This window comes from Xiphias gladius, chromosome 15 (genome assembly GCF_016859285.1).
Source record: "Xiphias gladius isolate SHS-SW01 ecotype Sanya breed wild chromosome 15, ASM1685928v1, whole genome shotgun sequence".
NCBI classification, from domain to species: Eukaryota; Metazoa; Chordata; class Actinopteri; order Istiophoriformes; family Xiphiidae; genus Xiphias; species Xiphias gladius.
In genome coordinates, this window is record NC_053414.1 from 3,168,719 (window position 1) to 3,195,036 (window position 26,318).

Genomic DNA, 26,318 nt, shown 5'->3' on the forward strand with positions numbered 1-26,318 from the left:
GAGAGAGATTCCCGCTGTGGACCAGAGCCATAAAGTGTTAACTGCTTAGTTTTTTCTTAGTTACATAACTGGTTTCAAACCAGGGGGGTTGGGACCCCACAGGGGGCTGCACTGTAAATGTGAACGGTCACAAGATGATTAATGGGATTAATCTTTGATTTATTTATTTTATTTTTTTACCGTGAATTAATGGATAATTTGAACTTGTTGAGCCTTTTTAAAAAGGAACCAAATCAAACGATCTTAACAGGAAACATCGCTCTTCGCTTGAGCCTCTCAAAACTCATAAAAATATGGAAGATGTGACGAGCCAAAACATGTGGCGCCCACAAAGTTTATTAGACTGCAGGAATGCAACTAGTTCAGTCAATGACTGTATGTTTAAGAAACAAACGCCCCAGCGTGCCAGCGTGCTATCACACTCTCTGACATGCAAATGACGTTGGCTCTGAGCTCCAGCTCGGGACGATGGGAGTGTCATTAGTTCTGCAGGTATTTGGTCATAAACCTAATCATGCTGGATTATGTCTGACATTTTGATCCGCCCAGGGCGCTAGAGAAGAAGTCTGGGGGTCAAAATGAGGCAGACTCGTCCTCTGGGGACCACGAGAGTCTGAGGGACATTTCACGACGACCCCTCCGGTAGATGTTTCGGCCTGGGCCAAAGTGGTGCACCGCCATCCTCGGAGCCAGGCTAGCAGCACTGCTAAAAATGTTAGTCCTGTGAATCACACGGGCTCTCAGGTAACCCGATGGAGAAATGCAGTCCCATTTTTAAAAGGTCACTTTATTAGAAATAATATGTAGTGTAGTATTTAATATACAAATGTAACACAACATTGCTTTGATATAAAAGTGGGCGTAATTATAGCAATGACCCTCCTTTTCTTATTCAACCCAACTCAGGTACAGGGAGGAGAGGTTTGTTTCTTTCCTTGACTCTGTCCCTCCGTTGGAATCCGCTGTACCTGCTGGCTGTCCTCCGTGCCGGAGCCAGCCCGGGGCCACCTTTCAAGGCTACAGGGGGTTAGTCTGTGAAATAGGCACGTTTCCTTTAAATAGCATCAGAATTAAAAGTGTCTCCTCTGACCCTGCAGAGCAGACGCAACAGACACAACAGACTCGTGTATTTAAAAAAGGTTTTATTGAGGCTGTACAGGCTGTTAATGTTCCCTGTTTGGCTGGTGTTCAGAACAGACATACAGTGCATCGTGTCACAGACCGGACATGATGCACATAAAACCAGTCAGCAGGGCAGCACAACTCTGACAAACCATGTTTCGTTTCGCTTTTTAATAATTACTGCCGCTGCAGGATGTGAAGAATTTACACGAAAGGGCTTTTTCCACAAGGCACAACATTTTGTCTGACACCCCTCAACAAGTCGTTTAAAAAACAATGAACGTCCTGGCAGTTTCACTCAGTATTTGCCACAGTCAGCGTCGTGTTGCTGTCGTCTGTTGTGCAGTCCTGCTGGGCCGATCCTCCCTGATGGGTTTTCAGTTAACAAAAAAACCTGAGCTGAGTTTCCCTAAGAAGCCAACGTTACACTCACCTGCTCCTCACTTCACCGACGACCCACTGAGCCCAGTGCTGTGCCTGTCACCTAATCATTACAGAGCTGCGGCTAACGAGCATTTTGATTCATCGATTCATTGTTTCCTCTATAAAAAAAAAATAAATGAACAAAAATATTTACTATCATGTGTGACAAAGAAAAACATAGGATTCTTATATTTGGGGAAACTAGCTAATAGCTAATATTTTGAAATTTTGCCTTAAAACATGACAAATAATTAATTGATCATCAAATATTTGCTGATTACTTTCTGTTGATTGATTAACACTTGCAGGTCTAAATCATTGCTTTTACATTTGATGCGTTAAAACCTGTGATTCCAGTCCAGACTTTTCTCCTGCTGCTGTAAAACACATTCACTCCAGTTTAAGACCATTTTTACTTGTTTCGCAAGGTGTGTGACACAAACAAAAACCGCAGCCCCATGAGTAAGCAGTTACAGAGGCCATGAAGTGGCAGGCACAGGCGAAAAATTGAAAGTTTTCTGACAGAAACATCGTCCTTCAACACATTTGATGAGGCCTCTTGAGATAATGTATCTTGACGACTGTTAAGCAAAGCAATCATGTCTTTCTGTTTAAGTCCGAGGTGATATGTCTATATCTATATATATATTCATACAGCTAATGACAGTAAAACAATTGGAAATATTCTCTTGTGTGAAGGGTGTAGTTATTAGATCACATGAAACACTCTGGTGCACACAGGATGGTTTATGTGAAAAAAAACAAAACATTAGAACAACAATTATTGACTGATCATATTTTAAATGCTCTCAAATATTTATATCAGCTTCGAAATCCAGTGCTGGTGAGGCTCAAATTGCCATTTTTAGTTTATATCAAAAAATAAAGCTGTGAAACAGACAACTTCACTGTACAACGGAGTGAATTTTCTGACATATTGTGCAGCAGCAGGTAGAATAGTATGGAAGTCTGGCCATATTAAAATGAAACAATTTAATCAAACTGGGATTTAATATTCCATGTGTGTGCAAATGAGCCATTGAAATTAAAAAAATGTTAAAATCCAATTTAAATTTTTACCAAGAAAAGAGATGACCATCCTAAACTTGAAAAATAAAATTGCATTTGAAATTGAGATTGAGATTTCTAATTAAAAAGAAATAATGCCTTTTTTTCGTGGTCATTTTCATAACGGCTGAAAAATGTCATTCAAAACAGTCTGATTAAATTGATTTACACAACTGCAGCGATAGATTTCCACATTTGAGGATAACAACCATGTCTGTGAAAACAGTTGTTTCCTTCCTTTTTATTTTTTGATGAAAATGTCGACTTACATCAGTGACCGACACTAAACCATCACTGCGTAAGTCTTGATTGTAACATGATGTTTACGTGAGACGTGCATGCCGGAGCTACAACGCAACAAACGCGAACTTCATCTCTAGACACAACCTGCATGCACCTTCGCGGTTATCATCACCACCACCACCACCGTCAGGTAGATCTCAGGCTTACATCAGCACCATTACAAAAAAAAAATCAGAATACCGTCTACATATCAGGTAGTTATTTACAAGTTCATATAAAAAAAAATACACTGTGAGTTTTAGCACAAACAATAGAATAAATCTTGTAAATATTAAAGTTTTTTTAGCCCCCTACTAAACTCTTACACCACCCCAGGATCTGTCACTGGTTCACAGTGGTGCCACTAGTGGTCCAACGGCAGAAAATAATTAAAATAATTCATTTGTTGTTCCAAACGGGTTTGCTGCCAATTTCCTGCAAGCGTGGAATTTGTGACAATCGGTCCAAACTCTTGAGCACATTGTGCAGTTGCGAGCGAGCTTTGGTGACTGTGGGATCAGCGGTGAGGTTACAGCAACAGGATGAATTCAAATGGCTCTAACTCACTAATCATGAGTCAGAGTGACTTGAAAATTTGTTACTCAAAGACAAATCCGCTGTCAGCCAGTCATTTAGAAGCAGATCTGATCGCTCAGCCTTTGCTGAGCCGTAGCTGACATACGTTACAGGATGTCGTCCGTTTTTCGGTGAATGACAAAATCTCGTGATTCCTGCCCAGCGTCTCGTAATATTACTTCTTGGAAAACAAACCTCTGGCTTCAAGTGGTGTTTGTCGGGTGAAATTCAAGAACTCAAAACTGTCAACGTGACATGAGATGGAGTTCTCGTCCGGTCAGGAAACCCTGGTGAGATTCTTCATTTTTAACTGCGCACAACGTATTGATAAGTGGTTTTTATCTGAAACTAGGATTAAAGCTGATTGTTTCTCGCACTTAACGTTCAAACCACAACCTTGAGAAAGCATTAAGAGTTTTACATTAAAAATACTGTAAACACAACCTGAAGTTCATCATTAAGTACCTTTTCAAATAATGATCACGTGTTTTCGGTTACTTAATGTCTTTTCTTTAAAAAAAATCCCCGTATTTGTGTCAGATTTAGTCACTTTTTTCTCATTTTGGAATGAAACTCTTCAACCAGGAGTCAAATTACAAACACATGCTGCGAAGAAAGATCGGAAACCAAATCTGAATGCGACAGTAACAGGACGAAAGCTAATTTTCTCACCTGAAGAGTGAGAGCATAAATACAGTGAGGTCTGAGCAGCTTTCAAAGGCCGAAAACAAATAAATCTCTCGACTCTAAAAATGATCGTACGACTGTTCAATTCAAGTAAGAAAACTAGAAAACACCAAAATTCAGTTTAGTGTGTTTTGGGTTTTTTTCTTCTCTCTCAGCAGCGGCAGTCTCATCGTCGGTCTGTAGACTCACAGGTCGCTCTCCTCACATCGACCGTCGGCGGCGTCCGGGCAGCGGCAGGTGAACCCGCCGAGCCGCGGCAGACACAGGTGAGAACAGCCCCCGTTGTTGGAGCAGTAGTTGTAAGCTGGCGGAGAAGAGAAGCGAACAATGTTGGGAGGTCGTTAATACCAAGGCTGCCCCTTCAAATGAGGTAAATCAAATCATCGGTGAGAAAGCTGCTCTAGCTCGATCGTCGAAGGTTTTTGTTGTTGTATTCCACCACCTTTCACAAGAACACAGTCGATATAAAGGATAAATAACGGATAGAATTAAATTATAATAATCATTTCTAAAAAAAAAAAAAAAAAAAAAAGGTTTACACAGCTCAAGCATGTTAAGGACAATTCATGGCAACTGTTTTCCAAAGCAACCGACTGGTTTTCAGAGTAATGAATGTGTTTTTCCTGTTTTCAGTTATGATGATTACTGTGTGCACGTTAGCTGCTAACGAACAGAGATGCTGAATACGGCTCCAAATAAGGATTATTTTCCTGATTGACGGATTAATCACTTTGTCAGGAGAAGAGTGAAAAATGCCCTCCTACAAGAGCCCGAGGGGAGGTCTTCAGATGTCTAGTTTTGTCTGACCGACAGTCCAAAACCCAAAGATATTTAGTTTACAATGATACATGAGAAGAACTGGAACCAGCAACTGTTTGGCATTTTTGCTTATAAAATAAAAAACGATTATTTGATTATCAAAATAGTTGCCGATTCATTCACCAATTGTTGGAGCTCTAATGCTAAATCTTACTTAATGTTAGTAAATTGAAAAAAAAACAACAAAACAATTGGCAACTGTTTTGATAATCAATTCACCCTTAATGTAATTTTTCAAGAAAAAATATCAAACATTTGATGGTCTGGTTGTCAAACGTGAGGATTCGTTGCTTTTCTTGGACTTAAAGGACTGTAAATAGAATTATTTTGAGGGTTTTATATTGATGGTCAAAGAAAACGACATTTAACGACGTGACTTTTTACTTTTAGTAAAAACTGTTATCATAACATGTTTGACAAATAGGGGCCCGAAGCAGAGTTTAACAGCAGCTTCTAGATTTCACCAGACTCCCAGAAAAGAGAAGCTTTGGCTTCGAATAAAACTCTCCAAAAAGCCCAGGAGTGAAGACTCCCCACAACGCTATCGCCTACACTGAATGTCTCTGTTAATAGATCGGACCACTGATGACGCACTGTAAAAACATGAAAACAGAACAAAAGTGACCACTAAACATGTTGCCAAGAAGAGCAGAAATGTTTAGTGTGGCTGCGGCTTTAGGAGGTGGAGGAACAGTTCATCACTGGTGGCTGAAACTCGTCAACCCGCTAGTGTTACAGAGAAACCAGCAGCTGGACGCAGACCGTTTCTCATCGCTGCCCGCCGTATAGTTCGGGACTCGGAGCCAGCTGTGAGTCTCCACATCCACAGCTGGTTTCCCTGAGGTCACTTCGCTCCGGAGTTCCCACGCCTATATCCACCCTCATGCTATATGAGTCTGGAATCAATTACTACGCTCAGTGAGCACATCTGTGCTCCCACTGCATTAAACTGCTCTGCTCTGATCAAGGCTCTTCAGAGCTGTGGAGAACATGTACAGCCCCAGTGTTGAAGGGCAAGTTCACCCAAATCCGCATTTACACTGTTCGCTGAAATAAATTTTAGGACTTTTAAAGCTAGGTAATGCCTTTTTCACGCTCATACCGAACAATGAAGGCGCGGTCACATTATATTTCCGATTTATTAACATTGACTCCACCTCCCGTTCATTTCTGTTGAAGCCCGATCTACGGACAGATTGAAGTTTGCATTTCCTGTGTCGGCAGATTCACAGGTCACAGTTCACCTTTGTTTCTCTGAGCGAGCAGATGTGCTTGTTTGGCCAATAGAGACACTGCTGCACTGGTGCATTGTGTTCTATCCCTTTATTTAGTACGTTATAGCACAGCCGCACTAGAAACTGTACTGTCCTTAACACACACCGGTTACTGTCTGATCGCTCTGGTCGATGTTTTTTTAGCACCCACATCGGAAACTTGACGTCACATCCGTTTTCGGGGCCGAGTGCACGGAAACGTAATCTGACCACGCCTACAGTTATTTATTACGTTTGTTTATCGATGAGTTTTCTGACATTTATGTCACATTTTTCTCGGCACTTCCCAGCCGTACATAACAAAAAAATTCCTAGTAAAATAATTAATCAGTTAATGTGACCTGGAGTCATGTATGTATTACTGAACAGGCCTACTTGATTGTATCTGGCAGTCTGAGCACAGAAGAACTGGGTGGATGGATACACTGGCGTTTGTTAAGAAACAAACTGTCGTATTTAACATTTCTGTTTCTGTACCGATTAAACGAACGAGATACGACATGTTAATCAGTTGGGTGTGTTTTTGAAATAGCTGTTTACCCCTCCTTTCAGCCTTTATGCTAAGCTAAGCTAAGCACAGCTCGACTCCAGCGCTGCACTTTATTTTCAATCCTTATCTCACTCACAGAAAGAAAGTGACTAAGCACATCTCCCAAAATTACGAACTATCCCTTTAAACTTTACGAAGCTTTACGAGGCTCCTTCCACACGTGTTGTTCTTATTGTTCATCCCTTTCTATATTTCCTTGATTCCTTTATTATTTCTTGTTCTTTGATTGGACTGACTGAAGGCTTAACCGAAATGAGTTGTACCTTGTGGACACTGTGTGGGTGTCGTGGTGATGCCGTACAGCCGAGAGCGTTTCTGCGGCAGAAACTCTTCCGTCTCCTTCTCCGAGTGACGGTCCACGGCGACCACCGCCTCCCTGTAAAGTAACCCAAAATGTAAATCGTGTAAACATTTAACAGAGACCACACAGTGAAGTTTAAGAGCGGTGTTCATTAGACGTTGATCAAACACATTTAAGACTCTTGTATGACAGTTCCAGTCAAACAACGGGGCCCAAAATAGCAGCGTTTACAGCACAGTCATACTGTTTATTTAAAATCCACTCAGTCTTTGAGCCGGTCGATGGAAACGTGACTGAAAGTTTTGGAGAGTTTCACTGTTGCTGTGGGGTGACACACTTGGAAATTAATCATGCTTGAATTTTCCTAAAACCTGCAAATTACTTAGCTGTTCAGGTTCAAGGAAAAAGAGAAGTGCCAGCAGAGAATTAACGGAAGATCCCTTTGTTTCTGGAACAAATTAAGCGTGTAAATCTTCCAGACTGATGGCGTATTGAAACCATTACTACTGCTAAAAACCTCTTGAGTATGTTGATGAGCGTACCTCCTCCAGTCGGTGTAATAGAGGTTCCTTCCAAACGAGACGAGAGCGAAGGGATACTGGATCCCGTCAACGATCTGCCTCCTCACCTGCCGGTGAGGGTCCATGCACTCGACCTTACGAGTTCCTGCAGACCAATCAAGAAATCCTCCTGACTTACAGTGGCTCTCAAAGAAGGTGGTATTCTAGATGGATCTGAGGCCGTTTCCTCACCTGCGTCGGCCCAGCACAGCAGCTGGTTGTCAGGGTCAAAGGTCAGACCGTTGGGAAGCCCCAGGTCGTCTTTCACCAGGACGGTCCGCGCTGTCCCGTCCATGTTGGACATCTCAATTTTAGGCCCGTCTCTGTTCCAGTCTGCCCAGTACAGCTGCCTGAAACCGACAGACCCAAACCAGTAAGAACAAATTGCTACTACTAGTACTCATTTCAACACTACTGTTACTACTACTGCTGCTCAGAGAAATCCTGTTGCTCTGAAACATGTAAGCTGATCGGTTTCATCGAGCCAATTTCTGTATGGCTCACCCGTATGCTGGGTTGGTGACGATGGGTCGAGGGTTGACCAGGTCGGTGTCAAACAGGACTCGACGCTGGCTGCCGTCCAGCTTGGAGACCTCCACGGTGTCTCGCATGGAGTCGGTCCAGAAGAGGAGACGGGAAACGTGGTCCACGGCGATGCCCTCGGGACTCTGCAGCTCTGAAGACGGAAGGTTCGGTACACACGCTCAAATTCCTCGATTGACAATCACTGACTTGATTTTTAATTAACTTCTGAGGATAACGCGTTGCATTTCTCAATCCAGCATTTTCGGAATTGTGCTCATTAGCTCAGCAGGACACTGTCTGGGTTCATCCTGGTAACTTTCCAGCAAAACAAAGCGAAAAACACTGCAATAAACTGTACGACCTGCGGCACCAACTGCTCCTTTTTTGTTCAGCAATTTAATATATCTAGATTTTGTCCTAATTTACACTTGGTAATTAATGTACTGTCTCCGTATGGTAGGTGTCAGATTTCTAATTTTCATGCACAGCAAAAGTTAGTTTACCATCTGACAACCACTTCCAAAGTGAAAAATGTTAGGTGGAGTTTTCCATCACTACCTGATGTTGACGCAGTCAAAAAGTACTTGCTGCATTTGCGTTGACGCGCGATCACGGCCGGTTACAGACTAGATGTTATCAACGGGAACTAAACTTTGCCTGCGGTGCACATTTCCCCGATCTTCGTTTGCTGCCGTGGTGACGGTGCATTTCTCAAGCGGTGACATCGGTTGTACCTTTAGTGACGACTGGGACGATGTCTCCTCCGCTCAAACTGGCCTTGCTGATCGTCGGCCCGGTGATGTCGGTCCAGTAAACCATCTTGTCCACACAGTCGTAGGCCACGGCAATCACCACCCGGTCCTGAGAGAAAACACGGGAGGAGACAGAGGTTTTCATTCATCTGGAGACATTTTCAAAGAGTCTTCTGTCTGAAGTGGCAGAGGGTCAGCGACCCATCTGGCTGGAAGACGCCGACAGTGACGGAGAGCTCTGTTTTCATTTGCAGCACATTAACGCTGCTGTACGACTGAAGGACTTGGTAAAAGAGAAGAATAGGGTTCTGATACTGAAGAACAAGTAGAGGATTGTTTCAGTGGAGGCTGGAACCCCATGAAGGGATTTAACTAGATTCATGACGAATATTGACGCCGTGTTATTCACCGTCTTTACTTATGAGGACCAAATCTGGCCGTCTGTGGTTACACTAAAGGATCATGTCACCATGTTCCAAGATCTCAGCATTTACCCTAGGGCTGTGACTTTTTATTCAAAATTCGCACATTTATGGGGAAAAAATGGCTGTTTGAATTCACAATTTACAGTCTATAAATGCATCAGAGCGTTTGAAGTAAACTTAAAAATTCACTATCACCTTGGCCTATTGCTGCCCTACTGACCTATGATAAAACAAAGCTGATCAATTCAAATTGAGAGGACACTAGCGAGCTGAGCCGTGTCGGTCAGATCATCATGACACCGAGAAGCAGTGTGCGGAAGTGTTAATATAACAAACCAGGTGAGGCTGCCTACTTTTCACCACACTCATCCACGGGCTCCTTAAAAGGCCATCAACAGCATGACAGCCTAGTTCAGCCTATCTTAGCACAAAGACTGAAGGCTAGCATAGCTGCATCGGTAGAGAAGAAATTCCAAAGTAGGATTGGTTAATGAGACCTGCCATATGAATGTGCTGATAAGCTTAGACTGTTTATTAGCCATGTTCCTGTGTCCACCATTTTGGTCCAGTCTGAAAATATTGTCACGAAATTTGGTTTTGGACGTCCAGCTGCACTTTGAGTTTAGCATGCTAACCCGCTAAACTAAGATGGTGAACATGGTCAACATTATGCCTGCTAAACACCAGAATTCTTTTTTCACTTGCTTTGGTTTATTTTCTTAAATAAATAACAAGAATCTGTTCCAGGATTTGGTAAAAACTGGGATCAGTACTCAGAATCTGAACTGACGATAGCTAAACTTCAGCTAGCATTTCTCATTTACGTGTGTTATGCAAGACATTAACAAATTCATATTATTTTCTTCGTGACACGCATCTTATTGTTTTCCAGGTCTTACTTTCAGCCTGGCGTGTCACTTTGCCTACTGTCATGGATTGTCTGTCTGAAGCAAGTTGACTTTCTGCCTGGAAGGAAGGAAATCTGTGTGGCGATATGTTTTGGAACATCGTTGGCAGGTATGTTTGCATGTCATCTGCTTGTTTGTAATGTTTGGTTGTAATACAAATCTAATCTAATGCTGTTAAAGTCTTACGGGGATGTGCAGCAGAGGTTTGGCGTCCTCCTTCTTTATGTTGTATCCGTCCAGGGGAACGTGTTCGATTTTCCCGCTCTGAGCAAACAGCAGGTGCGTTCCCGGAGCGACGGGGTGAACGTCGGGCCGTGGCGTCGGACCCACCGGAGGAGGAGTCACTACCTGATTAATACCTGTGTAAGAGGAATGTTGTTGATTAATCGTTCATGTGAGTTAGATTTTAGTTTAGTGTGGACAATATTTCTGTACAATGATAAATAATTAGCTTCATGGTGTTTGGTAGAGGACAGAGCTGACTCACATAGAGGAGCGCTGCCGGGTCCAGTGCGGGTGTTGGGGATCTCCTGACCGTTGGCGTCCACACACCAGCACTGTCCGATGCTGGCGTGGCACTGCGTGGGCTCGTAGGCTCCGTGTTCGTCACACTGTGGGACGTACTGCCCGACGGGCGGCCGAGGGCGGAAGAAGGTGAAGAAGCTGGAGCCAGAGGAGGTGGAGGCCTGGGCGCTCTCTCTTTGAAGCTCACACTGGGTCTTCTCCCGCTCTGAGGACACAAAATAGCAGTCAGAGTGAGACATCTGCAGAATCTAAATGCTGTTGTCAGCAATAGGAAGATCTCTGCTACAAAATCCTTTTTAGACGCAGACCTTAATGTTGACTTTCAAAGCTGTAGCTACAATTTTACCAGCTAACGTATGTTTGCCGGCTGTTGTCTTGGATGTGACATCTAGCATGTTAACATACATACAGTTAGCATGAAAATATGCTAACATTTAGCATATTAGGCTTTTGGCATGGAAACATTAGCATGGTTCTATTTTATTTAGAAAAAAGAAACACTCGACTTGAATGCTGCCATTATCTCTGTTTAAACTTAGCAACACTGAACATTTAGCTTTTTAATGTTTTAGCATGTCACCATGCTGAGATATCATTTAGTTATCAGTGGTTATTAGTGTAACATGCTAATGCTTAGCATGCTAGCATTAACTTCATAGAGGATGACAGGAATGTGGTCATTCGTGTTAGAGATATCTGGTCGTGAACTAAAGATTTTTCTTTGAATTCAATTTTTATTCAGTAAAGTTTTTCAGTTCCTGTTCTGTTACGAGAGTTTGTGTCATGCATTAAACATGGAGTTAAGTCTTTCCCTTTTTCCCATTTCTTCCTTATTTTATTTGTTGTTTCTTCTCTTTCCACAACGTTCAAACTGAGCTGAAAGTATTACTCAATTAATCAATTTACCGTATCGATTAGCAAATTAATCAGCAACTATTTCTAACAATCGATTAATTTTTAAAGAAAAAACGCTAAATATTGTCCGGTTCCAGCTTTTCAAATGTGACGATTTGATGAATTTCCTTGTTTTACATTATAGTAAACTGAAGATCTTTGGGTATCGGCGAGTCGGTCGAACAAAACAGCACATTTGAAAACATCGCCTTGGGATTTTCAAGAACACTTTTCAGCACTTTACTGAGCAGAAGATAAATCGGTTCATCAATAAAATAATCATTGGTTGCTGCACTATATCATCAGAAATATTAAAAAAATCTGAAAACTAAATTCCATACGCTCAACTTTGATCAGTTTTAATTCTTTATCAACCTACACCTTGTTTAAAACAACCCAAAAAATAATCTGCGCCACGGCTCCTGACGGGTCTAATTTTGTTCAACTTTATTTTAAATCTTCTCACTCATGAACAAACTGACTTTATCGGCAGGTGCAGATAAACGCGTGTGAGCTGTGAGGAAAACCGCAGATTAAAGATGAGCAGGAGGCCACATCCAGGGGCCACAGTGACATCTGGAGCAGCCTCCCCTCGCTTCACACTCTTATCCTCAAGGGTACCTATCTGTGAGACCAACCTCAAAACCAGCCATAACAATCCTGTCTGACAGACGGCAGAGTGCTCTCAAACTACCACGTCTGCTCCCAACAATCAGCCAAAGAAAAACCACAAAAGACGAGAGGACCCCTGAGAGAGGAGCGAAGATTAAAGACAAACCTTCGAGACAAAAGGAAACAGAGCTGCTTACAGTAAGATGCGCTGTGACAAGTTTTGACAGGGGACACTAAATGATGCCTCTCAGAAGCCAGGCAGGTCATAAAAAAGGATGAAAATATGACAAAACTTTGGTGCGGAGGAGTGAAGCTGTAATTAGCTCGCAGCTCTCAGCTCCTGACACCTGGAATAACTGAAGCAGTCAGTTCTGGGTCGACGCCAAACCACCAACAGACGACGACAACAACAACAACAACAACAGCAGCAAACCAGACACGGAAAAACCCAAATCAGCACACAACAAATCAGATCCAGAGGGAAGAGTATTCAGCTGCTTTGACTTAAATATCACTACAACAGTTTTAAAAAAGTGAAAGTGTAAAAGTATAAGCAGCAAAAATAAACTCAAATATGAAAAAAGAAAAGGACATCGTAATTGACTCTGATTTTGCGGATTTACGATTAGAAAACGGTTTTATTGTGGAAAAAGACCACTGTGTTTCATAAATTGGTTACAAATCAACAGACTGTAGATTGTTAACGTGGTCGACTATCGATTAAGGAAACGGCTTAAAATTTGCATCCCTGACACATGAAATGTAAGTCTCCAATGTCAACACTGCGCCACAGGTTTTCGTTTTCTGTCACTGACCGATCGGGACGAGACTGACAGGTAACTTTTCTTTTGTTATTCTGCGTCAACTCATGATTTTGGGTCATAGTTTATAACCCTGAACATATCTGAGGCTGCAGACTGAACGCAGGCCCCTAACGTGAACCTCAGCTGTGCGTCATCAGGTGTTTGTTGAGTCTGACATGAAATCTGTTTGCACTCTGATCACTTCGCCAACGTCCTTCACCACTCTGCTCTGTCACCTCGTCACTGTACGACCTTCCGCGGAAGTATTTTACAAAGCCGACTGTTTATACTCTGCCGAGTTTACGCAGCTTCCATTTGTCTCTGAAATGCCTGCAGAACCACCGTAGGTCTGAACGAGCTGCCACCCACACATCTGAAACCTAAACGCCCGAAAGCCCAAAGCAGATCATTTGAGCAGGTATGGAGACGTCTGGTGTATGGGCAGGTTGGCTACCTACCTGTGGACATTGGGCTGCAGTGGAGTCCGTCGCCATGGAAACCAGGACGGCACCGGCAGGTGTAGGAGCCCTGCGTGTTGAAGCAGAAGGCGTCGCGGTGGCATCGATCCTGCTGACACTCGTCCACGTCTGGACAGACACAGAGAAACGAAGATGAAGACACAAACAAACCACTGATGAACCTGCAGGGACGAATCGGCTCCGCAGGTTTTGTAGTAATGCACCAACGACCATCTCTGGTTGGTGTTTTTTGATGCAGTACAACTAATGGCCACTAGGTGCTGGCTCCAAAAAAAATCTCAGACACCATAGAAATCCACTTAAAATGTACCTTTAAAAGTACTTAAAAATTTTAAAAACAGTACTTAGGTCAGGTCATTAAAGCAGGGGTTCATAAACTTTTTTTTAATCTTCAGACCAAAACCCACGTCATCGCAGTTAACTACCGTAAAGGAAAAATTAATTTAGAATCATAGAACCTTACAGTCTTGCTAGCAACTCTGTTATTAACAGTGGTGCTTTGAGCTAAATGCTAATGTCAGTATGCTAACATGTTGATATTCAGCAGGTATCATGTTCACCATCTTAGGTTAGTGTGTTAGCATGCTAACCTTTGCTAATTAGCACTAAACACGAAGTACAGCTGAGGCTGATGGGAGCGTCACTAGTTTTGCAGGTTTTTGATCATAAACCAAACCACTGGACAAATTGAAATGTTGACCTGATGTTGACACCAGAGGAAAAGTCAGAGGAGCAGTCTGTAGGATTCACCCTCTGGCGAGCATGAATGTCTGGACCAAATTTCATGACAATCCATCCAATAGTAGTTGAGATATTTCAATCTGGACCAAAGCGATTGAAAACGACCAACTGACATTAACACTGCTTCAGCGCAAACACTAAAAAATTTTAATTAAAAATAATTATACAAATCAGCGTATCATCAGCGAAAAGGTCCATCACAAACTTTGGGTCAGGACCCTGGTTTAGGACACACTGCATCAGCCTCTATAATCAGTTTACTCTCTCAGCATCACTGGTTCCAAACCTGAGGGACTGGACCCCCCAAGGGGTCACAAGTTTAATATAAGGGACAATTACCAGGACAGGAAAACATTTGCGGCACAAAATCAGATTTGTCTTCAAATCTTATAGGATAAAGCTTCTTCTTTAGTCCTCTAAAAATACCCAAATAATCCCTTTATGACTCGGACGACTTAGTCATAACTCATAGACATATGGAACTATTAATGATAGGTCACAGGTCGACATTGCTTTATTTTAAGGGAACCACCTCTTCGTATCCATCAAATCAAGCAGACAGATGTGTCTCCAACACTATGTCCCAACGTATAAAGTACTTATAGCCAACGTGTTAGAAATCAGCTTCCTGCTTCCACATCCAGCAGACACGGAGCAACATGATCATCCATCTGGAGCTGTGTTTGTGTCCACCTGATGAATCCAAGTCCAATATTCACTCTGTTTTAACCCTGGTTTGGCCTATTTAGAACTGCTCTCAGGGAGTCGAGATACCCCACAATCTTAGTGGCAGATTACCATAAAATGTCGTCAGCACATTCCTGCTCCAGAGAAGACGAACCTTCAGATTTGAATGAACCCCATGACCTTTACTGTACTTTCAGGACAAACCTGGTGGCTGGGTGACTGTCTGAAGGAAGCACAGCCAAAAGCAGAGGCCCACAGTTCAGCCAGTTAAAACTCTGAACAGGTTCCCCCCACCCAGCGACACACCGCTGAGGAACTCTGAGTACTGGCAGAGCTATCTTGGCAAATGTGAAGTTAGTGACACCGGTGACCAGAGTCAGTTGAATTCCTGGGGCCAGATCGGGCAACGTAAAAATCCTCTTTAAAACCACATTAAGCCTCACGTCCTGTAAGACTCTGAAAATACTTCACCAGCTCTCATCATAATGAGCAGGTTTTGTAAAGACAGTTTTGTCCCCCCGTCCTGCTGTTTTCTGTCCACACAGACTCGGATCCAACTGAGCTGTAGGAACATTCCTCAAATTACAGACTCTCCAGACCTGAGTCGAAAGTTGAAAAGCAGAAAAAAAAAAGAAGAAACGAGGAGGAGGAGATGTATATACAAGAGATTAGCTGCACAGCTGTAAGGCAGGGTTCTGCATTTCCTGTCCAGGTGGAAGCATTTCCTGTCCCCGGGGCCCAGGAGCTGACTTGTATTTCACTGAAGATTCTCACATAACGGATTCTCAAGTTTCCGTGAGAGAAAAACTCTCAAACTCTGCCAGTTCACTTGTGAAACTCCGATTCATCGTGTCTATGTCTTTGCTGCTTTACATGCCAGACGTCTGATGTTTGTCCAGAATACAAACACTTGACAATCTGAGGGACACACTCCAACTTATTACGCTAAATATTTAAAACTGTCCTTGTGTTTGTCCGTATCGTAATTCCACACTGGTCCTGTCGTCCGCTCTGTGTAGACGACATCTGTTACATGTCTGTCAGTCTTGGAAGAGGAATCCCTCACCCGTTGCTCTCCCTGACGTTTCTTCCATGTTTTCCCACTGAAGTTTCTTTCCTTACCCCCCAACGATCGGCGGTGTCATATTTAGTAGAGATTGTGGAGCTTTCAGATGTCGTGTCGCAGATTTGCGATTTTTAGTATTTATCTGGGGAGAGTTTAGTGAGCTCACGTCTTTTTTCACTGTGATTCACATTCATTTGAGTTGGAGACAGAGTAAAAGTTTCAAGGCGTTCTTCAAGCAAAAGAGGAAGTTCAAACGTTACCTTTGTTCAGCTGCTTCAAACACATACCGTACAGTACAGACCTTCAACACAGACCGCATGAATGATTCTTCTCTGGCTGATACTGACACAAGTCAAAACACTGAAGATCAGCTCAAGGTTTGCAGACGCCAACACACAGTGCTGATAAAGTAAACTCTTTGAACTCACCCCGACACACCCGGCCGTCACCCACATAGCCCGGCAGGCAGGAGCAGACGTGGGCCGAGCCTCCGGTGTAGCTGCACAGAGCTCTCTCAGGAACGTCACAGTCGTGACTTCCTCTCTGACAGTGATCCACCGGACGGTTCTCCTCTGCAGGGACAGACAGAGGTCACAGGGAGCCACAAGTGGAGCATTTCATTACTGTAGGCAAGTTTTAACAAAAGAACCTTTAAGGGTTCGCTCGTGCATCTGGAGCAGATAACGATGCTGAAGAAAAACATGAACCAGAGGATTATGTTTAAATCCAGCACCAGGAGGTTCTTCAGCCACTTTGGACAAGTGGTTTCTGATTCAGAGCGTCTATAGATATGTGACGGTTGCATTCAATGCATTAAGACTTTTTGAAGACCATATGGGCTGTTTTGGATTGTTTGGGCTGGGCCCCTTAAAGGGGGGAATTTAATCCAACAGTTTTGTAACATTTCCAAAACGCACGTTACACAGTGATTGGCCAGGTTTGTGGAGGTGTGAAAGCAGGTTGGGCTTGAGCTTCTCTCTCATGGTACGTCTCCCATCGTTGACATTCACGACAGGTAGAAACACGACTTCAGATGTGGTCCGTTTGAAGCACGATGAGGCCTTACACTGGTAAAAAAGTTCTTAGTGGTGCAGCAGGGTTTCCCCTGCCATTGACTTGGGTGGGCAGCCTGCCCCCCCTTGCCCCCCAGAAACCAGAGGGGAAAAAAGTTGATTCATGTTATTAATCTAATTTATTTTCACTGTTTCATTTCAGCTCAGTTTGGGAGTCTCTGCTGCATTTTGCTGTCATTGAGAAAGGTACATATCAACCTGCCGCCATCGATGAGACAAATCAGCTTCACAAAGAGTGGTTCTGGTTCAGGTCTGTGTTTTCATAGTGGTCCTTCGTTTCCTCACTCAGGACTGTGTTCAACAAAGAACATCACACTGAAACGTTCCGTCTCCACTGGAACGAGTCCACTTCACAGTCGAACAAAACCTTTATTGTGTCCTGTCTGTTTTTTTTACCGTCTCTTGGCAGCTTTTAGAACATCTGTATGTGCAACAAGGGACTCTTCAAACAAAGTCACACACAGGAACTACACACCCCGCCCACCCACACAGCTGTCAATACACACACACACACTTTAACTTACCGATGCAGGTCTTTCCATCGCTGGCGAACACAAAGCCGGTCACACACTCACACCGGAAAGTTCCGGGCTGATTACTGCAGACGCTGTTGGATCCACAGACCTGAGGAGTCTCCCTGCACTCGTCAGTATCTGCCAATAACAGGCCAATATCTATATTTTCAGACTGGACCAAAATATTTCCAATAATCTACTGGAAATATTTTGTGAACGTTTGACACGAATTCTGGTTGCACCGCTGCACATTTGACATTTTCTGTCATTTTTGTGATGTATTTATTTACTATACAAGTTATTCAAAAACAGACATGATTCAATTACATAGGAATTTCATGTGTAAAACACTGAGGCGTGAGGCTGTGTTACCGTGGCAATAGCGTCCGTCTCCAGCGAAACCGGCAGCACATTCGCAGGTGAACTGGAGGCCTTCACCTGGTCTGCACACAGCATTGATGTCACAGCCGTGTCGGCCGGTGAAACATGGATTCTGCTCTGGAAGACTGCCTGTCAGAAAAAATAAACACAGCAACACTGTCAGAATCCTTTTATATGCAGGAAACTGGCAAACCAGGGCTACGAGCGCAACCACACACGCCATCTGTTTTCTTTTGTCCGAACCAGGACGGGGGCCTTGCCTTTGATGCCTTTCAGGATTTGTCTCTTTTAGGTTCACACGCATAAATCAAAAGTTAAACCAGGTCTTGGTGACAATAGTGACCTGACTCTGTGTCAGTCTCTCTGATGAATAACACACGAGGAAAAGGCTGAAGATGATGAGTCCATCAGTCCTAATGTTCTCCCTCTGTGGTTTGGGGTAAAGGTCCCACCCGTGAAGACCAACATTTCTAGTTGGGCTTCATTTCCTTTAGTTCGCTGGGATGACAACTTAAACCAGTATTTTGGGAGGACGGAGCTGCATGTTCTTGAATGTGCGATCTTGCTTGGAATCTACCAAAAACAAAACATGATGTGCTGATGTGGATTTACGACCTAAATGTGACAAGTATGTACTCTGACATCTGCCGAGTTCTCAGGCTGGCTAGGCCCATTTCCAAATGTTTCCTGTATTTGCAATCGGTCGAAACTGTCCTGTGAACTTTTTCGGGAATGTATCTAAAACTCATTAAAATCACTTTTCAACTGATTTTTTTTGGTTTTGTATTGGGGAGCCTGGAAGTCACATAAAACAGCATGATCCTGTTTGCCTTAAAAAGACCTGGCAGCCACGAAGGTTTGTCTTGGAGGAGTGTGCTAATTTTAGTTTGCCGTCAACTTCTCTTTTTCCTACTCGACAGACAAGTCGATCACACCGAAGTGTGAACAACAAAAAGAGAAGAAAGCCTCGTAGTTGTTTTTTGCTAAGCAGCCTGAGATGTCCAATGTTTACATTTTAGATTTACTTGTTAACGTTGAGTTTTTGAAGGTCTGAAGATACTGCAGCTGCTTTTGAGAGCTATGTTAATAGGTTGCCTGCACACGAGTGAGTAACTGGCGAGTACATGTCAAAGAGATTCGACTCTCACTCATGTCCAGTGCGATCGCTGCCTTTAGAGGACACACCAACAACATCCCATGAGCCTCCACAGAAAACACCATCAAGCCAGTCGTCAAAATTCACTCTTACTTTTCAGCGAATAAAAAGTCCGAAACCCCAAAATATTCTGTTCACAATGATGTAAAAGAGAAAGGCAGCAGGTCCTCACTTCGCAGAAACATGAACCACATTATATTTGGCATCTTTGCTTGATAAATGACTAAAACAATTACTTGATTATTAAAATCGTTGTGCATTCATTTTCTTTCAGTTGACTATTGCGTTAATGGTAGAGCTGCAACGATTAGTCAATTAATCCATTAGTCAGTCAAAAGAGAATTAATTGGCATCTATCCTGTTAATCAGTTCACTGTTTAAGGTCGTTTTTCAAGCAAAAATGCTGGAATTCGATGTTTCCAGGTTCTCAATTGTGAGAATCGGCAGCTTTTCTTGGTCTTACGTTGTAGTTAAACTGAATATTTTTGGATTTTGGACTTTGGGTCAGAATAAACGAGACATACGAAGACATCACCTTCTGCTGTAGGATATTATGACGGCCATTTGTCACCGTTTTCTGATGTTTTCTAGAACGGATGACTAATCGAGAAAATAATCATCAGATATCAGATAATGAAAACAATCATTAGCTGCAGGCCCTAGTTAGTCGACCAATCGTTTCAGCACATGTGATTCAAAAGGAGAGCAGAAAGAAAGAAACCATCTAGTCCGCGTCTTCTCCTTTCCATCTCGCAGCTGAAGGTTGGAGCTCCATGTCTGAAGTGTCCTCCTCACAGGAAACACGACCCAGATGTTACACTTTTTGCCAGCAGACCCCAGCTGAGTCGTGTTTGCTTGTGTAACTCTGAACCCCCGAGCATCCCGTCAACAGCCACCACCTGCGCTTTTACCTTTAACCCTCCTGTTTATTAAAAAAAAAAAAAATGAAAGATGCTCCTGATGCCCTTCCCCATGATCTCCTCCCCGCTGTGGACTGGAGGTTGGTATCTCGTTGACCTCTTTCGCTGACCTTTCCCCCCTGCCAACGCTCTCACAGCCTCTGCAGCTTGCAGCTGAGGAAATACAGCCGCTACCAACAGATTACTGTTTATCTTCCTTTGATGTTCCACTGCAAACACCACCAAGGCACTAAAGGAGGCTTGTTTCAGTGAATTCCACTGAGTAACAACAAATGGCTTTACTCTGATTGTCTGACTGTCCCTGACGGCGACCAGGAGACGTCTCCTCCGGAACAACCCGACAGCCTGCAGCTGGAGTCGGTCCTGGTTAACATCGTGTGCTGTCTTGAACTGTGACTACAAAACTTTCCCTTCCGTCAGAAGGTTTGAGGACATATCAGAAATGTATGGAAGCCTATTATTTCTGCCAGGAAAAAAGTGGATGGTAAGTTATTAGAGTTGCAACTAATGATTATTTTCATTATTCATTAATCTGGTAATTAGTTTCTCGATTAATTGTTTAGTAGATAAAATGTCAGAAAATAGCGAAAAATATCTATCCCAGGCTCTCAGAGTTCAAATGTCTTGTTTTGTCCAACTAACAGTCCAAAACCCATTTTTGACATTCAGTTAACTGTGATATAAAACAGAAAAGCAGGAAAAAAAAAATTTTTGAGCATTTTTGCTTAAAATTTTTTCACGCGATCAACTAATCGATTGATAAAGTCATCAATGCAGCTCTAGAAGTTATACACGATGACACTAGAAATACTCATCGTAGGTCAAAATTCTGATCTGATTGAATGAGGCTTTTTGTTGTCTTATAAACCTGTCTCTCCTTTTTCAGTCTACGAAGGTGTTTGAACTCACTGTGGACGGAGCCGATCTTGTTGCTCATGGCATAGCGGATCAGATGGTTGTCAGCATCGAACATCACAAAGATCTGGTCCACGCTGAGCTGCTGGGTGGATGGTGCCTCCATGGTGGCCTCATCATGTGGGCAGCTCTGGAAGGTGATGGTCTGACGCCACTGGTAGCTTCTGGTCTGGACAGCGCCATCAGGGGAGGTGATGGTGTAGTCGCGGTTGGAAGAGGAAGTGATCACTGGACGGAGGGGAAGCAGAGAAAAAAAAACAAAAAAACAAAAAAACAATGAATACCTTAGCGCAGCAGATTTCCGCAGCACAACTTTTAGTTTTAGTTGTTAAATGTCCTTACAGTTTCCGAAGTACTGGTAGATCTCCTTGTATGGGTTGATCTGGATGGAGGATCCCAGTGAGATGGCGGGCAGACGTCCCTCCAGCTCCGTGCTCACCACCAGGTGGTCGTGTTCGTCGATTCCTTTAAACTGCTGCTTGATGCTCAGACGCTCATTTCCAGGCTGGAAAATCACCTCAGCCTGCCGGGAAAACACGCCACCTGCATGGATATGACAGAAAACACCACCAGGGACATTGAGGGTCATGGTCACCCGACTTTTAAGCCAACATATTTCCAATATTTGTGAACTTAGCCTTTACATTCACCGTCTGTCTGTAGTAAACACCTTGGAAGTTAGCATGAGCAACAACACATTAACTTGTATGTTTATATTAACGTCCACGTTGACCCAGCCAGCAAGCAATGCTAATGGTCAAAAACCAGCCATTTAGTACCACAACAACCAACAACAACACGTCTCCTCACCAATCAGACTGAAGCCGTTCTGGTAGCCGGGCTGCTCCAGGGCAAAGGCCCAGCCGATGACTCCTCCCAGGGAGGACAGCGGTTGCAGGGAGGGGCCCACACTGTCGGGGATGTTGCTGATGGCCACGTAGGCCCGTCCGTCATTGGCCACCACGTAGGAGTGTAAGTCGTTGCTGCTGAGCTCCACGGGTGAAGGCGAGTTGCCCACAAACACTCGACCGTTCACCTTTCCATTCATCCTCTGTGGTTTGCCTGGAAAACAACAAAGATTTGATAAGAAGAGCAGCTGTAGTTCCCATTAAGGATCAGAGCCTCTGATAGAGCATTAGGTTAAGGACAGTGTTGTGATGCTGTGATGTTGTGACGCAGTGATAACGACCTGCACACTAATAAGAAACTGATGGCTTCTGACCTCAAGTCAAAGTCCCGGCTTTTTCTTGTTTAGCTTCTGTTCCACTAGCCTGGTTTCTAAGTATCAATTCGTATAGAGGGTGTTTTTCATCAGTCTTTCTAGAAAGCTAAAACATCAAACTGGTGTTTTCTCCCCATATTCTAAGATAAGAGGTTATCCAATATAGACAATGTAGATAATGGTTTTGCCTAGAATATGTACAGAAAACTGCACGACATACAACACACAGCAGAGCTATTTACATCAACTAGCGTCACTTAAGTGTCTTGAGTACAGCTAAAACAGTTACTCAATTAAGTGATCGGTCAGTCGACAAAAAAATAATCAGCAGCTATTTGGATAATAGATTCATCAGTTTTGTAGTTTTTCAAGCAAAAATGCCAAACGTTCTCTAGTCCCAGTTTTTCCCTTGTGAAGAACAGCTGCTTGTCTAAGTAGTGATTCCAAACCTGAGGATCAAGACCCCTGCTATGGGTTACTGGACAAATATGATGATTATATCAGACGCATCATGGGACTGAATTCTTATCTCCAAGCTATTTTTTGTGAAAAGCCTGGATAGTTTTATCTCTTTGGGCCTCAAAAATGTATTTAAATGAGACAATATAGCAAGTTTAGAGTAACTTTACTTTAGAACTTTGTGATGAGGTGGTCGTGACGGTTAACAAGCCTAAAAATTTGGGTCTGATGTGATAGTAAACTGAGAATCTTAAGGTTCTGGAGTATTGGTTTGACAAAACAAGCAATTTGATTGCATTATTTTGGGCACAGGAAATTATCACAGGCATTTTTATTTTTGACGGATACAAAATGTCTTTGCAACACTTTAAGTAACACCGAAGCATGCTCCTCACCTTCTGCAACACAGTCCTTCCCATTACCGTAGAAACCAGGCCTACAGTGGCAGCAGTACCCGTTGCTGTAATCCCGGCAGTCAGCAAAAGCCGAGCATTTGTGTCTATTGTGGGCACATGTCTCCAAATTGTACGCAAATACTGTGAAAAGAACCAAAGAATGTATCAATCTGCTGAGTTTCAATGAAAATAAAACTAAATAAATTTAAAACAAGCTCCATACAAGATTACACAAGAAATTTTTTAGGAGTATGCTCATTCACACTTTGTTCTGAATCTTCAAGCACAAAGGTTTTGAGCATTAGTGATTTACCATTCACATTCAGATCTTCGTCTTCATCCACCACAACGATCTGGGGGTGCTGTGGCTGGGAATGGGGTGGTACTGGTTGCACTGGTTCAGGGTTGGTGTATTGTGGTTGGACCGGATCGGGGTCAGGGTAACTTGGCTGGACTGGAGAGTAACTAGGTTCACTGGGTTCAGGGATGGTGTATCTTGGTTGGTCCGGATCGGGGTCAGGGTAACTTGGCTGGACTGGAGAGTATCTAGGTTCACTGGGCTCAGGGATGGTGTATCTTGGTAGCAAAGGCTCAGAGCTGGGGTATCTGATCTCAGTTTGGTCAGGGTATCTCGGCTCAGGTTGGTCCGGGAACCTTGGTTGAACGCTTTCAGGGCTGGTGTATGTTGGTATGACAGTCTCAGATTCGGGGTATTCTGGCTCAAACTGGCCTGGTTCTTCATAATCTGGCTCTTCAGTCTCTGGTTTGGCATATTCTGCTGTAACAGTCTCAGCTTCTGGGTAACTTGGTTGGTACTCAGTGGGAGTCTCAGTTGGAAACTCCTCCTTTTCTACTGGTGCTGCTTCAGTCGTCATCGTCGTCTGGGTTTCGTAGGTTGAGAAGTCCACCTCCTGGTACTCATCGGGTTGCCTTGTCAACATGGTCAAAGGAGGTTCAGTGGTATCCTCCTCCTCGGGAAGGCTAGGGGCCATTCCTGGTGTGATGGCTGCAAAGAACGGTGAAGCACCTATTTCGTACACCCAAACTCCTTTTTGTCCAGAATTTGTCTTTCTGGTTGGATAAAGGAAGGAAGAAAATCAGTGTCAATGAAAGGACACATTTTTTATAAAGTGGATGGTCATCACATCTATGTTCTTTATAGTAGAGAACTTAGGTAGTGAAATTCAAATCACCAATAGTATTTAACCAAGCAGTTTCTAGGTGCTCATTCAAATTGTTTCCCGAGCAGACTGATCTTCTCAAGTTTTTAGGACCTTTGAGACAATTTCGTCCAATAGATTGTAATAGTACGACTTTTGGAAATACTATTTATTGATTATGTAAACACAACTTCTCCAAAGTCTAATTTGATATTAGATTTCAAACTTCACTGGTTCCTATCACGAGGGCAACACAATGACAAATGACTTTTTGCTAAGTCCTGCCCCTCGAATGAACACTGGCCACTAATAGCGTAGCATCGGCCAGTTCCGACCAGGGTCCGACAGATACATGGCTGTGCCCTATAGACTCTCAGTTTGGATTTTTCGTCATTTTCAGGCTGGTTTTGTGGATTTTAAGCTAGTCGTGAATAAACGTTGTGCCTGGGGCATGTGTAACAGTTATACTGATCAAAGTAAGTCCTATCAGATGATGTAAAACTTTTCCACTATACCGAACATAGATGTAGAATCATTGATTCATACTCAGTAAGTTCCCTGATGGAGGTCTCTTCATCGGTGGTGGCTCGGAAATACGTCCCCTGTTTGGTTTTCCAGAACCAGCCCTGCACCAGACCTTCATTGAAGCCAGCCTCTAGGAGCTTGCTCTGACCCTCAACTGACGTGGACAGGAACTGCAGGCCATCTCTGGGGTACAAGAGGATGGCGCAGGAGGACGATGCCATGGAGACCACAACCAGCTGGAAGGTGTTGCTCTGAAAGTACAAATGAGATTTTGTTAAACAGCAATTCTTAGTTTTGGTCCTTGGGTGGCACAGTTCTTCTGCTTCTCTAACCTGGCTGGTAGTTATTTGCAAAGATAGAGTAGATGCAGATTTGTGCCATTGACCAATTGCAAACCGTCTTGCCTGTGCTTACCCTTCACGGAGCAGACAAGCAGAGAGTTTCTGATCACACTGACCATGATATATAGATTTATGAACTGCTACAAAGCAATTGGTGAATGACACAGCTAGGTAACTTGGTAACTGGCACTTTGATAGCCAGTGAGCTTGGTAGGCTGTTTTAACTGGCTAGCACCAGCATATTCAAGTCTAGCTAGCATGTTGCCGGTTAGTTCCCCTGCCACAGTAGCTCACCAATTACTTAGTACACATATAAATAGTTGAAGGGATTACAGTTTGAAATTCAGTAATTACATTACAGCTCCTAATCCCAGTAACTCTCTGTTACTTTGACAGTTTGGGGGTCAGCTTATTCGCAGTTTTAACGAGGGTTGGAATAAATTTGGAGACGGTGAACAGGTAATGGTTCAGGGTCAGACCAGGAAGGAAGGCCCTGTTAACATCACATGTAGAATATACTATATAAGAGTGAATAATGAGTAGTGCTGAGACAGAAAACACTGAATGAGACAGTGCATCGTGGTCTTCCTTCTACAAAGTCCATTGTCTGCACTCCACAGAGCGCACTGAGGCTATTACACAACTGTTCAGGTACCCAAGAGAACAAAACTGAAGTCTGTATGTTTACAGTTACTTATTGTTTGTGTATGCACGCTAACAAGGGCATAATGAGGCTCTAAAACATTAAACTTATCATGTAGGAAAAATTGTAAGTCCCCACCATTGATTCTTGAACTGTTGCTGCTTTAGTTTTCCCTGTGTATTTCTGTTGGTCTTTTTGTTTTGGACGTGTTCATATCAAGTGCTGACTCTGCCTGACATTAAACTGCAGCGTGTGATCAGACTCAGTTCGCGAACTGTAGATTTTTGATATAAAAATCCGAAATATTTCTCACGTCAATGACTTATCAGTTTATAAGCGTACCTGTACAGTTTAATGGAGTCCACCACATACGCCCTGTCATAAACTGCTGTTTTCAGTGCAAAGTAGCGCTCGACAGAAACTGGAGTTGGTCAGTGCACCACCGTGGTCCAGACTGCAACATCTCAACACCGTTGATGGACTGTGATGAAATGTGGTGCAGACATTTGTCTTCCTCAGAGGATGAATGCTACT

General features: G+C 43.2%; 1 protein-coding gene across 2 annotated transcripts in view; it reads right to left on the reverse strand.

Annotated features, from left to right (window-relative positions):
• Positions 1-1,125: 1,125 nt before the first annotated feature.
• Positions 1,126-26,318, reverse strand: part of LOC120799784 (nidogen-1-like) — a 41,169-nt gene continuing 15,976 nt past the window's right edge. The window contains exons 3-20 of one of the 2 annotated variants that reach the window (XM_040145146.1): positions 24,822-25,051; positions 23,429-24,186; positions 23,116-23,256; positions 21,850-22,101; positions 21,382-21,582; positions 21,034-21,267; positions 18,040-18,177; positions 17,677-17,805; positions 16,508-16,651; positions 13,565-13,693; positions 10,760-11,002; positions 10,459-10,631; positions 8,922-9,048; positions 8,167-8,338; positions 7,855-8,012; positions 7,645-7,768; positions 7,065-7,177; positions 1,126-4,462 (exon numbers count right to left, since the gene is read on the reverse strand). In XM_040145146.1, coding sequence (XP_040001080.1) covers positions 4,344-4,462; positions 7,065-7,177; positions 7,645-7,768; positions 7,855-8,012; positions 8,167-8,338; positions 8,922-9,048; positions 10,459-10,631; positions 10,760-11,002; positions 13,565-13,693; positions 16,508-16,651; positions 17,677-17,805; positions 18,040-18,177; positions 21,034-21,267; positions 21,382-21,582; positions 21,850-22,101; positions 23,116-23,256; positions 23,429-24,186; positions 24,822-25,051 — 3,585 coding nt within the window. In that variant the 3' untranslated portion in view covers positions 1,126-4,343. The remainder of the gene's footprint in view (positions 4,463-7,064; positions 7,178-7,644; positions 7,769-7,854; positions 8,013-8,166; positions 8,339-8,921; positions 9,049-10,458; positions 10,632-10,759; positions 11,003-13,564; positions 13,694-16,507; positions 16,652-17,676; positions 17,806-18,039; positions 18,178-21,033; positions 21,268-21,381; positions 21,583-21,849; positions 22,102-23,115; positions 23,257-23,428; positions 24,187-24,821; positions 25,052-26,318) is intronic. The other variant, XM_040145147.1, reaches the window with a different exon arrangement.